The sequence below is a fragment of the Podarcis pityusensis genome (assembly GCF_964106645.2).
Source record: "Podarcis pityusensis genome assembly, chromosome: 1".
NCBI classification, from domain to species: domain Eukaryota; kingdom Metazoa; phylum Chordata; class Lepidosauria; order Squamata; family Lacertidae; genus Podarcis; species Podarcis pityusensis.
Window position 1 is genome coordinate 47251236 of NC_138028.1, and position 14362 is coordinate 47265597.

Genomic DNA, 14362 nt, shown 5'->3' on the forward strand with positions numbered 1-14362 from the left:
CCAAATGCATAGAGAACAGGCAAAGAGACAAACTGCTTTCCAAAATATATAATAGATGAACTTTTTATTCTTATCAAGGAATGTTTTACCAGAGGGCTCTTGAATTGTCAGCTGTTCACTTTTGCGGCTGTCTTACTTCTTGATGAAGTTTCTTAATAAGGTTCTGTTTAGGATCTTCTGTGGAATGCCAGAAGCCATTTGATGTTCAATGCTACCTTTCCCAGTAGAACAGTATTTAACACAGTGGCCAAATAATGAACTAGAGCAGACTATGCTCCTGTAAAGCTTCTGCACAATCCATGCACAGTTGACATACAGAAGAAATTGCACCAGTTGTATGTCTGCATCACTAGTAGGAGCCCTGACCTGTAAGGAATCTGCCTCCCCATAGGAGGTTGTTAGTTGGAGAGAAACAATTCACATTCACGAGATATTAAACTTTCAGTCACTGGCCCAGCAACAAAAGGCAAGAAATTGCAACTCTTTAGTCTCTTTCTCTCTCAAAAAACGAAACCAGCAAGATGAAAATTTGAGTTGGTAATAGAGCAACAAAACCTTTTGGCTCAGGGAGTATTAAATGCCTTAACCAGACAGAAGGTGGTTTGAGGTTCTCACTTAAAAGGAATCATGGGGGACCTTCTTAAACAGAATAAATTGGCTATAAAAGACATCTTATTGATTGAAGGGGAGGTGGAATATGTTGGTCCCTGTTCATATTTCCTTTTGGATTTTATTTGCTGCATTTAAAACCCACAGTTGTGTTCATCTAGGCTCTTTTTTATGCGGCTCTTGAAATATCCGATGGCTTATGTTATGTACTGAGTTGAATAGGATCCAAAAGGCAGCAGTCTGATTGGTCCTAGAACAATAGGCTTCAGAATGCAGCAGTCTGATTGGTCCACAGGAGCCACCCAATCCAGCTCCAGGTGGAAGTGAATCCGCAACCTGATTGGCCTACAGGTGAATCCCGGAATTAGCCAATCATGTGCGGCCCATTGTGTAAATAATGTATATAAAGCAGACATTCTGGGGGAACTTCCATTCCTCCTGACCACTATGAGCTGAATAGAGAGCATGAAATCCACTCTCGACTCCCAGTATATTTCAGCTTACAACGGTGAATGCAAAATGAAGAGCCATGTCTTGCTCTGTTAGTCTCATAGTTTTAAACACTCCAAACCATGCATATTTTTTTAATGTTTCACCTTACTTCAGTACCTGAGAATGCTCGTCAGTAGTTTGGGTCCCACTACTTTGGAGATCACAGATGAGGAACCTGAGGTCTGGGAGATCAAGGCTGCCCTCCCAGTCTACCTGGCCCTTGGGGACTCTCCACAGGTCACACCCCTCTTCCGAGCCACACACCCTCGCCAGGCTTGCTTCGCACCTTCCTTGTGTGCTTTGGCCAGGCTAGAATGTGTCTTTGGAATCTGATCCTTCATCTTGCTGGCCTGGATGAAGGGTAGAGGGTGTCTCTGTGTGTGTAGAAACTAGCTCACTGTACAGAGATAATGTTTACATTCATTTGTTCCCACCCACCACTGTGCTGTGGGTGCCAGTAGGTTGCCTTAAAGGGAATGAGGTCTCCCCCCCCCATCTACATCTTTCTGCACCCCACACCATTATTACTATTGCTGTAATTACTGTGCAAGTTGTACAATAGCTTGCTTATTTCTTGTCTAGAAAAATATTTCCATATAAGATATGCTAAATTAAAGAATTTATTTGATTGATCCACCCCAGAGGAACGAATACTCTTTTCACTGCTCCTGCCAGCCAGTCAGGGAATTACTGCCTACTTGGAGTAGCTGGAGCCATTTTATACTAGGGTTGCCATATTTCAAAAAGTTGGGAATTTACAGACGTATGGCAACCCTATTTTATACAAGCATCTCTTTTTCTGCTTTGGCCTGCCTTCTTTCTTTATCCACTCCTGGGTTACAAACTTAAACAAGCCTGCTGGACCAGGTCAAAGGCCAATCTAGTCTCATAGGAGCCAAACAGATGCCTATCAGAAGCCCCCTAACTTGAGCTCAACAGGGCTTGGAACATCTTCCTAAATATATTTTCGGTAGGTATCACTAGTTTGCCTTTTCTCCATAACAAAACGAAGCTGGATAAAATACGTTTTCTAATCCATTTTGACTACATCTGAACTCCGTGATTGTTAGTGGGCAAGAATAATGTAGTTAGGGCAACCTCACATAGTTAGGTTGTGGGTAGAAAATTTAGAAAACAACGTTGGTGGCTATGCTATCCTTGTGATAAGGCAGTGACTAAAATTACAGTGAGCCTTGCATTCTCAGCACTACAGCTGACAAAAAATACCCAGCAGCCCCCTTATTTTATTCTCCAGCAGGGATGGGAGTCTTTAGGTTTGAGTTGGGAAATGGTGGTGGTTTCACAGCCACAGTAAAAAAAAAAAAAAATCATTTGACGGCTGGGCCTCATTGACTTCCCCTTGTGTGCATTCACATGCTGTGCTCTTGCTCCTCCAAACACACCAGTTTTGTAGGTAACTGAACAGGTAGCTTAGCTGTTGAGAGCCACTTCAGAGGAGAAATGGCTTCCAGGAACAAGAGGAGCAGTACTGCTTCTTATTTCCCACACAAATTCCACCTGCTTCAGAAGTTGAGAACGGGTGAAGTCAAAAGCAAGATACAGCAAAATGTAAGAGATGCTCCAGGGGTGCTGCAAAGGGTCAGGTACTTATCTTGCTTCTCCAGTCTGAGTGTCCCTGTTTTTCTTTAGCTACAGAGAAATAGCGGTGCTCACGCTGAATTGTGGCTTCATTTGTGTTGATCTTGGGATGCTTCCTTAATGGTTTCCTCTACAAATCTTAGTCGTTATGTGTTCCAAAGGAGACACTTTAATTTATAAAGAGAACCTGAGGATGTTTAGAATGTTTTCCTTCTAGTTTATTAGTTTATTTTCTTGTTGTTGTTGTTTATGCCTACAGAAATTGAAAGATGCCAACTTTGACGACTGGAAGAACATCAGAGGGCCCCGTCCATGGGAAGATTCCAAGTCTTTACAAGAGCAGAAGCGGTAGCGCCAGCAAAGCCTTGGCTGGAGGCCAGCCTCACTGCGTTCACTTGGTGTGACCTTGAACTGTTTCTTTCCGGCAGACGGGTGAAGCAGTAGCTAACCCTAGCATGAAAAGAACCGTTTTGATCTGACAGAATGTCTTAGCAGAAGCCTTGTAAATAAACATTGTGAAGCACTGTGTTTCCCAATGATTAGCAATATTCTACCCAGGGGCTGCCAACCTTTTTGGACCCATGGGCATCTTTGCAAACCAAAGAAACTGTTGGTACCATATGCACACTGCAACCTGTTCTATTAGGTACAAAGGAATGCTTCTTTTAAGCATAGGAGGGATCCGATAGGTACCAGGGAATGCCTCTTCAAGTTCATGTTTGTCTGCAAGCACCACATTGATGATTCCTCTACTACACACATTTCTAGAATGGGCTGACCATTTCCCACTAAGAACATCAAGAGTTTATTTTTGCTTCTTCAGTGGATTTTTTTTTTAATGATATTTATTAACATTTCAAAGAATACAAAAATTACGTAACAACAAAAAATAAAAATACAAAAAAAATACAAAGTACAGAAAAAAAAGAATACATGAGAAATAAAAAGGAACATACAAAATAAAAACAATTAAAAACAGATTAATTTTCCCTAACATATCCTCCTTACCCTTATTTCCCCGAACTTCCTCATACCTCCCTTCTTTGTATTCCAGTTCAATTTGTTAGTTCAGCAAATCCTTACCATTAAGCTTTTACCCATTTGTGGATCTTTTTTTTTCATATCTCTTAAAGAGCTTCTTCAGTGGATTTAAGGACAGAATCCTCACACCAAAAGGTGGATTGCTATTTAGCTACTCAGTCCAGGTTCTTGCCTTATTAATAGGTCCAGCCAGGTCTGGCGCTAGACCTTACAGTGATTCAAGCAAGGAGTCCCTTCAGGACCAACCTTCAAATTTTATTTTTGATTGCATTTCCAATACACTTCACAACTTCAATACATGACTTGCACACACAATTTATCCCCATCATATAAGGCATTACAATTTTGAACATGGATCTGATTGCAGTGACTATTGTGGTTTTTATAATTTATTGTAATTCCCCCCAAGAATAATGATAAAGAACATGAACATAACACTGGTCACAGAGGCCAGGATTACCAGCTATATAATGAAGTTTCCCTGTTAGGGCAATTTGTTCAGCTCTTCAGTGGATAGTTGAGAGGATAGCCCATGACACGTCTCCCAAGGGTAGCACCCAGTCAGTAGCCTAGGATGCCTGGGCCATCTAATGGTGATTTCTTGCAGCCAGCACCATATTACCCCACAGAGGTGCAATGGGCTTCTTCACGATACAGCTTTGGCACATGTTGAAGATTCCCCGCTTTGTGTGGCCTTTGACACCTGAGATGCTTGTTTTCCAGACCCACCATGTTCCTGCAACTGTAATCTATTTTAACAGTTTTTAATTTTAAATTGTTGCAACGTGCACTTGGACCTGCTGGTGAGGGTGGGCAATAAATTTATTATGAATAATAATATAGCAATAATAAAACTAAATACGTCCAAGCTGTGGGACAGTTTTTGAGGTGGGCAGGCAGGACAACAAAAGGCTTCAGTGCTGGTCCGGGCACATTTCTTCCTTCAATAAATCATTGGAATTGTTGCTTTTGTTTCTAAGTTCATTTCTAAGTTCATACCCTTTGGGCCAGCAGGGCTTTGGTTCATCTAGCCTGCTATTGTCTGTTCTGAACAGAAAATGCTCAAGAGCTGACAATCCTGGCATCTCCGTCAGCTCTTTTTCAGCCTTGGTACTTGAGATCTTTTAATGCAGGGGTTGCCAACTTTGGGGGGGGGGGGGGCTGTAGGCACATTTCCAAAATTGTCACAGGCATACTCCACAACAGATTCTGTTTGCTCCAGTAGAATGCTTCTTCCAAGCTTTATTTCAGGGACGTGCATGCAAAGCATGTGCTGTAACTGCTGAGCATTGGCCTAGAAAGGCTATTGGAATTTGCATTGCGGTCATGGAAGTTTTAGTTGAGATTCCTGCATTGCAGGTCGTTGGACTAAACGACCCTATGATTCTTAAGCCTGTTTCAAGCTTCCTAGCTGTCTGTCCGTGTGGGGCAGGGAGAACTTGACAAGACCATCCCATAAGGATTTGCAGTGATCCATAGGTAACCTTTTCTTACACAGAGAGTTCCATTTGCTGTTACGAAATGCTATAGTCTAGCACTTCCCAGAGGACTTATTGTTGTTCCATTAGCCTCAGTTGTGCCTCATGAATGGCTCATTCTGCCTGCTACATATTTTATTTTGCACTGGTCTTGCTGCTGGCAGCTTTTCCCTGTGCGAAATCTAAGAGTCTTTATATGCGATGTGCGATCCAGTACACACACACACATTGAAGTGTGGCACTTTGTAAGAGCATTTTCACATCATGCCCTCTCCGTCTGTTTAGATTTAGGGAGGCCAAGCCCGGTTGTTTTATTCCGTCGTCTTGTGTGATTCTTTCTGCATTAATATTTGGAATATATTTATTTTAAAGATATTTATATCTTTCCAGACATGAATACAAATCAAGGTGGCAAACGAACAAAAAATAAAGCTGCCATGGAACATTCGTATGTTCAGTGAAAAGAGGGATGTCTACCATGAAAATGTTTCTTGGCCCACAAATCAAATATCTTTAATACGGTCAAAGACTAGGAAGCAATTTATAAAATATGACATTAAGAGTAGTATTGTGCTACAAGTAACAGTAAAAAGTATGGCCAATTCACAGAATTGGTGCTTATATTTATGACCAGGTTTCGAGTTTTAAGGAGTCGCTACTGTTTATTATCGTTCCTTCGGTGTTTACAGTTTGAACTCCTTTGTAGACATCATTGCTCGTCTTATTCTTGTTGCAATGTAACAGTACTTTGCCACGGACCTGTTAATTTCGGGCTCTTTGTCAGCTAGTCTTGGCCCACAATTTTGGAAGCAGGTTTTTGGTTTCACCTCAGCCAGAGGAGAACAGCTGTCCCAGAATCCAAATACCATTTCCTGGCTGGGCCACAAATATCCAACTTGTGTTCAGAGTTCTGTAAGTTTACAGCAGACCTTTGCATCTTATCATCACCTTTCTATAAACTGTCCCCTGATGTGTGGGGCTCTGTTTGCATGCATACAACTGTGGGAGTCATACCCCCTCCCACCCCACCCAGCTTGATAGTCTATACATTTCCAATTTGGGTAAATGCCAGAAGAGCAGGACCAATTGTTTGCCTTGCCCCCCAGCCAATTGGCACTCTTCTTTTTGGCAGGAGGATCACATCCTGTCCATATGATTGCGGTGTCACACACGCCTTGCAGCTGCAACAGAGAAGTAACTCCAGTGTGTCGTCGTATGAGTGTGATAGAGGCCTGAGTTGAAATAGTAACTTTGCCTGTTGCCCCAAGTGTCTCACTTTCTGGTATTTATAACCTCAAATCAGTCCTGGGTTGTGCAGAATGGTCCTCGGGAGTGATGCATTTGTGAGACTAAGCCAACAGCTTACTTGAAGCAAATCCCATTAAACAACTGAGCCATTGGGGCCAATACGTTTTACCCATCATTTCCCAAACTGCAAAAAATATTGCTGTTTTTTAAAAGCTGATTTGTTGTGCTAGGGCAGGGGTCGGCAACCTAAGGCCCATGGGCCACAAGCTGCCCACGGGGCCCGTTTAACCGGCCCACGAGCTGCCCCCGAACCAAGCTGCCCGCTTGGTGAGTCCCCATGCGCTGTTCTAAACCGCGCAGTGCAGCACTGGGACTCGCTTCCACGGCACCAGAAATCGCATCTGCACATGCGCAGATGCCGAAAATCATGTCTGCGCAGACACAGACGCCGGAAATTGCGTCTACGCAGACATCGGATCTCCACTGGAGTGAACTGGCTCAGGCGAGGTAAACCTTGCCGACCCCTGTGCTAGGGCAACAGAGCAACATGATCCATTTTAAGCGCGGAAAACCTCATTTAAATTTACAGTATGCGTGTGAATCCCTCCTGCAAAATCCTGAAAGTCTAGAGGCACCTAGGATTGGACTTGGGCTGCTCACTGGAATAAACTGGATGGGGAATCTTCCCTGAATTGCCTTAGATTAGAAGCTGTTATTCTTGGCGTTGTTTTATTATGTGATCAGAGAGAATTTTATGTTATATGGTACACGTCTTCAGGCACAGAGGGGGTGTTTCCTCCAGTGTTTCATTAGAGATTCATATGGATTATTGCTTGGAAGCTTACATACCAATTTGAGTAAATTTCATCCTATGCATGAAGCATTTGCTAGGAAGAATGTTTTAATTACAAATGCAATCTGAAATTTAAAGGTTTAAAACCTTGTTGGCTGCTTCGCCTTGGGCCTTTGAGAACTCTAGCTTAGCAGAGCATAACACATAATTACTGTGAGCCTAGGGAGTAAAAAAAACCCCAACCCAAACCATCTTCGCAGGAGAAGAAAATCTTGAGTGACTTAATAGAAAAGTATTCCCTTTAAGGACTCTCCCCCCCCCTTTTTTTTAAAGGATGGCCTCCGTCAGTGTGTCTCTGTGGAAGCACAGTACTTACAATCTCTGGGGATTTCTTTGTCATTACCCTTGAGATATCTCCTAGCATAGGTCTGAGAGGAAATCCACAGGGATCTTGAGTTACTGAGCCACACATTTTGATACTGTTCAGACCTGCATTGTGGAAGATCTCTTGTCTTGCTTCTGCCATTCTTTGGCATCCAATCCACCCTACTAAAGCAGGTGTAACGAACCTGTGGCCCAACAACTTCTGGAGGACTAATACTGGCCTAATTTGGCAAATATAAAAGGCTTTCTTCAAGGGTATGGTGTTATTATGACATACACAAAAATATGAATTCCGCCCCAAATTTGTAGATTTTTAATTCCTAGTGCAATTATAGGTAAAGGTAAAGGTACCCCTGACAATTAGGTCCAGTCGCAGACGACTCTGGGGTTGCACGCTCATCTCGCTTTATAGGCCGAGGGAGCCAGTGTTTGTCCACAAACAGCTTCTGGGTCATGTGGCCAGCATGTCTAAGCCACTTCTGGCGAACCAGAGCAGCACACAGAAACTCCATTTACCTTCCCGCCTGGAGTGGTACCTGTTTATCTACTTGCACTTTGATGTGCTTTCGAACTGCTAGGTGGGCAGGAGCTGGGACCGAACAACGGGAGCTCACCCCGTCGTGGGGATTCAAACGGCCGACCTTCTGATCGGCAAGCCCAAGGCTCTGTGGTTTAGACCGCAGCGCCACCCACGTCCCTTAGTGCAATTATAAGCTCTGTTTAATATAAGATGGAACAATTTAGCTACAAATATTTTTCACACTAAATATCTGAAATCATGACACTCAACTGGGGGGGGGTGTGAAAATGCTCGGTTTAAAATTTTTGAAGCCTTCAAAGATGCAGAAATAACTTCAAAGCCTTCAAAGCATGTCTAATAATTTCAGGCCCCTCTCTTTTGCTTCAAAGATCGATAAAAAAGGAGCAAATCCTTTGACTATGGTACAATAGATCATGCTTTTAATTACTAATTAACCTTATGGAGAAATGAAGCCTTTGTTAATAAAATGTTGCCATGCTCACTCAGGTAAGAGCAGAAGACACTACAGAAACAAATAAACAACATAAACCATATATCCCAACAGATATTTTAAGTAAGAAAGTATGCCAACAAAACAAAAATGTCACCCAGTCCCATTTTATTATTATGCTGGGCTATTTTCTGAAAAGCTCAGGTTCCCCGTGCCTGTTCCATATTAATTCAGCTCCACGTTTTCCTGAAGTCAGCTGAGAGGGGAATAGCTCCTGCATTGCTGATGGAACTATCTGAGTCAGACTGAGGAATATAAACCGAGAGAGTATAATTCAGCATTTGTTATGTGGGACACTGGAGAAGAAAAGGGGTCTCTCTTGATACCACCCTCGTGTTACTTGCCAAGTTCTTTCTCGTACAGGATGAGCTCTTTCCCTGTCAACCTACAAACCACAATGCCTATGTTGTACTTCCACTGACTGAAGCAGTGTGTCCCTGAATGCCAAGTTGCTTGGAATCTCAAGTTGGGAGAGTGTTACTGGACTCGGGTGCTGCCTGAGGTCTTCCCACAAGCATCTGGTTAGCCACTGTAAGAACAGGGTGCCCAGGCCTTATTCAGCAGGCTCCTATGTTCCTTCTTAAGAGGTATTTGTCAAAGGAGCTTTAGCTGCTCATCAGGGGCTGTGAACAAGCTAATTGTCCTGGAATGGGCTGACTAGGGAGCATATGTTCTGTGCAATCTTTCCTTTCAGGGAATCGGCACAACTGTTTCTTAAATCCACTCAGAGAAAGCTGGGAGGAAACTCTGTTGCTAAAGCTGTTGGGAGTCTGGCCCTGAGGTGATTTCCGTCTGAAACCATATGGAAACAGCCCTACGATGAACCAGCAAGGCACAAATGTAATAAATAATGCTGAAGAATATTGTTGCCCTTTTCATATTGAGTCAGACTTGTGCATGTGGTGACCTTTTTGGAGTAATGTATGCGTGTGTATGTGTCGTTCCCCCCCCCCCCATACACATTGAACATTTCAGCATGATTTTTAAAGAGTCAAAGCGAAAGACCATTTGTAAACTAAATTTAATAAGTTAATGTAGATTATGCATGTAATGAATTTCTTTTTCCAAGAGGAGCCCTGGCCCAGACATTTTTGGAGTGCCTTGAAACAGGAAATTTAGAAAACCACAGTCTGAAACCAGAAATGTTAAGATTAGTGATACAGATTTCCCAGGAAATATTAAAAAGGTAATCTGCATCAGGAAAATTTCTGATGCCCTAGAGCAGGGGTGGCCAACTCCCAGGAGACTGTGATCTACTCACAGTTAAAAATTGGCAGTGATCTACCCCCTTTTGGGGGGTTCAGGTCAAAGTTGAGCTTTTTTTTAGGAAGGAAAGCCCTGTTTTGGGGGGGGATTCAGGTCAAAGCTGTTGAGCTTTTTTTAGGGAGGAAAGCCCTGTTTTTAGGGGTTTGGGTCATAGTTGTTGATTTGATTTTTTTTAGGCGACCCAAAGTTGTTGAGGGGAGCCAGTGATCTACCGGTGATCTACCAAAGACGTCCAGTGAGCTACCCGTAGACGTACCTGTTGGATGTGCCTGACCTAGAGAGTTATGTAATTAGCATGTTTATTTAACTTGTATTTAGTAAACAAAGCTAAATGGTTGAAATTCCCAAGCTTGCCTAAAATTCAATTTGAAGTTGACATCTATACATTGTTACTAATGAACTAACGGTGGCCAGGCGGTGTGAGGATTACTGGAAAAATAAAGCACTGGGGGAAAATAGGTTTTGGAAAAATTTCCATCCCATATCCCTGGATTTGACAAACTAGGCAATATTTTGAGTTTCTGTAGAATGCATAAGCTTCTTTTTTTTCCTCAACAAAAAGTGCTATTGGCTCATAGGCAGGAAGAATGTATAGTTGTCGGGAAATGGCTGGAGGCCATATGAGAGGGTGCACATGCTGGAAACTTGCATCTTTTTCAAACATGACTGTTAGTATGAATCAAGATGCCTTGAATGAGCCACCTAAAGATGCTTTTATTCAACATTTTTTTCTTTCCTGGCTAGAGAGCCATCAGCAAATCCTGGGCTCAGCTGAAATACAAATCACAGTACCTGGGCATTAATTAATAAGAAAAAAATAGTCTTTGTGAAAAGCAGATCATTGTCTTCTGAAAGAAGGAAAATTAAATCCTCCCAACATGGGTGTAGCCAAGGGGAGGCACGGGGCAGCTGCCCCCCAATTAATACAATTCGGAGGTTCTGCCCCCCCCCACAAAAGTTTGCCCCCCTAACAAAAGCCTGACCCCCCTAAGAAAAATCCTGGCTATGCACATTTCTCCCAATTAATTTAAGGTCATCAGTTTAAAACAATATTATACAAAGTCCCCAGAAAGGCAGGATTGCCATTACAACTCCCCCAATTGTTGCGTCCAGCCTACTGTAGGCTGTGGTTGTCTTACACAATGGCCTGTGCTGTATGCACTAAGGAAACTAGGATTGCTTCCAAATGACCTGTTTATTGAGCATTCATCCTGATTTGTTTGTACAAAGTTTGGGAGGATATTACACAATGGGAACATGCAGGAAGGATTATCCTACACTTTCCTCTGCATTTTTGCCACCTTTATTGCAAAAAGTCAGATGGGGAGTAGGCTTATTGTTCAAGACCACCAAATCAGCTTCAGTTGCACAACCTGAATTTGCCAGTATGGGATTGAAACCCAGCCTAAAATAGCAACAGCCTGGAAGCCCCTAATATGTACTTGCTTCTTTAAATGAAGAAACAGTAATTCAAGGCCAGTCAAATCTAAGAGAAATCGTTTCCCTTCTGTATAGTGATTTAGTGACTTAGTTGCCCATCTTTTCTCGAACAAAGGACAGTGATATAACATACAGCTTAGGAAATAAAAAATAGCTTGAGGAAAGTCATTGCATATTTCAGAGGAAAGGGAAAATAATGTAATAAAAAACCAGCTTTCCAAGTCCATTCCCAGCAGTCTGTTTTTCTGCCCAGTCATCTCAGATTGCTTTTTTAAAAAGCAAGTTTCTACTTCTTAAGACTGCAAAAAAACAAAAACCACCTTGTGAAATTCTGCAGAAAGCATGTGGAGGATGGAGGGGGTGAGCAAGATTTGCAGAAGGTTAAGGGACAGACTTCCAGCCATGCAGAGTTCTTTGACATTCCCCAACCATAGTAGAAGTAGAATGAATCATACCATGTAACCAAAGTTGCCCAATTTTTACAAGCCGTGTTAGTTTCCCCCACCCCCAAGGAAGGGACATATGAAATTCCATGACTCTGGAGCTGATTGAGGAATTCCTTGGAGAATAGAACAGGTTTTGGTTGATTCAAAGACCAGATCCCTTAATCATTGGGCCACAGTACTGGCTGGTCCTAGAAATGCAGAAGATGCCCTCTGGTGCATCTCATTCAGACATGATAAACTGTTGTTGAGCACTACACAAATCCTCACGTGCTCTTTCCTTCACATTTGTAAGTGGTAAGTCCTATGAGAGGTGGTTGAACGACCTGAATACAGTTAGCGCAAAGAAGGACTGATTAAGATGTGCTCATAGTCTATCAGGTAGAAGATGGAGCAAACTTGTTCTCTGTTGGACCAGAACCAATGGGTGGCAATTGCAAGGAAACAGATTTTGGCTAACATGAAGATAAAACTCCTAACTGAAAATGCGGTTGAATCATGTAACTGGGTGAGTGGGCTGCCTTCATTCCAGGTTTTTAAGGAGAGGTGAGATGGCCATCTGTTCGGAGGGCTTGCTTAAAATTACAGACTTCTGCACTGAATGAAGAGTTGCCATTAGACGATCTCCAAGGTCCCTTCCAGTTCTAAAATTATATAATTTTATGATGGCAAAAGCATTTGCTTCCACTTTCACCCAACTGCAGCTTGTCATTACGCCAGAACAAAGAACTGTAGTTAGCTTTAACAATGGTTTATCCAAACATGCCAGGATCGTAAACGATGGCTTGAAGTTGGCTTGTTTCAGCAAATCATTGTTAAAACTAACCACAGTTCCCACTCTCAACATAGTGTTAAGCTGTAATTCATCAAAAATGAAAGCTGATGCTTCCTACCTTATCCTCATGGCTGTAAAGGAGGAGGGTGGAGTGCAGACACTTGTTCACGTGCTATATATTAAGAACTATAATTACTCATTATTATGAACTATAATATGGGACGTGGGTGGCGCTGTGGGTTAAACCACAGAGCCTAGGACTTGCTGATCAGAAGGTCGGCGGTTCGAATCCCCACGACGGGGTGAGCTCCCGTTGCTCAGTCCCTGCTCCTGCCAACCTAGCAGTTCGAAAGCATATCAAAGTGCAAGTAGATAAATAGGTACCACTCTGGTGGGAAGGTAAACGGTGTTTCCGCGCGCTGCTCTGGTTTGCCAGAAGCGGCTTCGTCATGCTGGCCACATGACCCGGAAGCTGTACGCCAGCTCCCTCAGCCAGTAAAGTGAGATGAGCACCGCAACCCCAGAGTCGGCCACGCCTGGACCTAATTTTACCCTTTACCTTTATGAACTATAATATAGTGCTGCATAATTTATGGTCTACTAAATTTGTGTGTTTCCAGGTGCTATGAAATACTAGCAGCAGCAGAAGCAAAACACAGCAGCTCTATCCTCTAAAGCAGCTCCTGGGAACCTCTTGACTTTTCTGAAGTTCCACCAGGCATTGCCTACAGAAGCATCCCATTTGCAAGGTGTCCTGCACAACCATTTCACAAGTGGCCAGGCAGAGATCTGATAGACTCTTCCATCCTGTTGGGTCCAAGGGGCTTCGATAGCCTGGGGTGAACTTACTGATTTGCTGAAATTCAGTAGCTGTGATTCTGATCAAGCACCCATGTTTCCCCATTTGCCTTACATACTGTTTTGGAATATCTGTTAATATATCTGAATGCCTTTCTTCCCTCTGCTTTTTCCTCTTCAGAAATCTTGTATTTGCAAGCACTGAAGATGTGAAAGAACCCTGGAGCTGCTTTATGCCTTTATACCTTGATAGTACCATATCCATGCCGGCCCCCACAAGTTGCCTCCCATCTCTCTGTAAATCATAGAGGTACACTTTACAGCATCTCAGACTAACCTGTCTCTTGATGCCCTTTGAAGAATCTGCTGTTAACCTGATGATGCCCTCTCTACACATATCATATCATGTACCAGGCTCCCATTTATTTATCCCCCAGGCAGCAGCAGTGGCGGCTGCTACCACAGCTTTCCCTTTCTGCTGAGAAGAAGGACACACAAAGGAGTCTCAGCAGCTGCCTAAGGTTAAAAAATTCATCATTCACCCACCCATAAATGGATGTTTTTCTCAGTCTTTTAAAGAGTCACTGTAAATAAAAACCCTCCGTAAGTCATGTTTTGTGTGCTTTCTCATTGTTGGCTCCCTTTTTGTTTGGAAAGTGTTGTCGCATGAAAATGGTTATGGCCTTGTGGAGGGACCAGCCTTGCATCTCTAGTCAGCCAGAGTGGATGTTTACATAGTTTTTAACTGGCCTTAAGGTATGACACAGGGACGTGGGTGGCGCTGTGGGTTAAACCACAGAGCCTAGGACTTGCCGATCAGAAGGTCGGCGGTTCGAATCCCCACAACAGGGTGAGCTCCCGTTGCTCGGTCCCAGCTCCTGCCAACCAAGCAGTTTGAAAGCACGTCAAAGTGCAAGTAGATAAATAGGTACCACTCCGGTGGGAAGGTAAACGGCGTTTCTGTG

General features: G+C 43.0%; 1 protein-coding gene and 1 long non-coding RNA gene across 5 annotated transcripts in view; both read left to right on the forward strand.

Annotated features, from left to right (window-relative positions):
• COX16 (cytochrome c oxidase assembly factor COX16) overlaps positions 1-3224 on the forward strand; it is a 45942-nt gene extending 42718 nt beyond the window's left edge. For 2 of the 4 annotated variants that reach the window (XM_080998301.1, XM_080998300.1), the window contains exon 4: positions 2960-3224. In XM_080998301.1, coding sequence (XP_080854427.1) covers positions 2960-3052 — 93 coding nt within the window. In that variant the 3' untranslated portion in view covers positions 3053-3224. Of the gene's footprint in view, positions 1-1215; positions 2940-2959 lie in introns of those variants that run through there. The other 2 variants (XM_080998299.1, XM_080998298.1) reach the window with 2 other exon arrangements.
• Positions 3225-8071: 4847 nt separating this feature from the next.
• On the forward strand, positions 8072-14008 carry LOC308479979. The gene is made up of 2 exons (XR_013987911.1): positions 8072-9515; positions 13579-14008. It is a non-coding gene; the product is annotated as an uncharacterized lncRNA (long non-coding RNA).
• Positions 14009-14362: the final 354 nt, after the last annotated feature.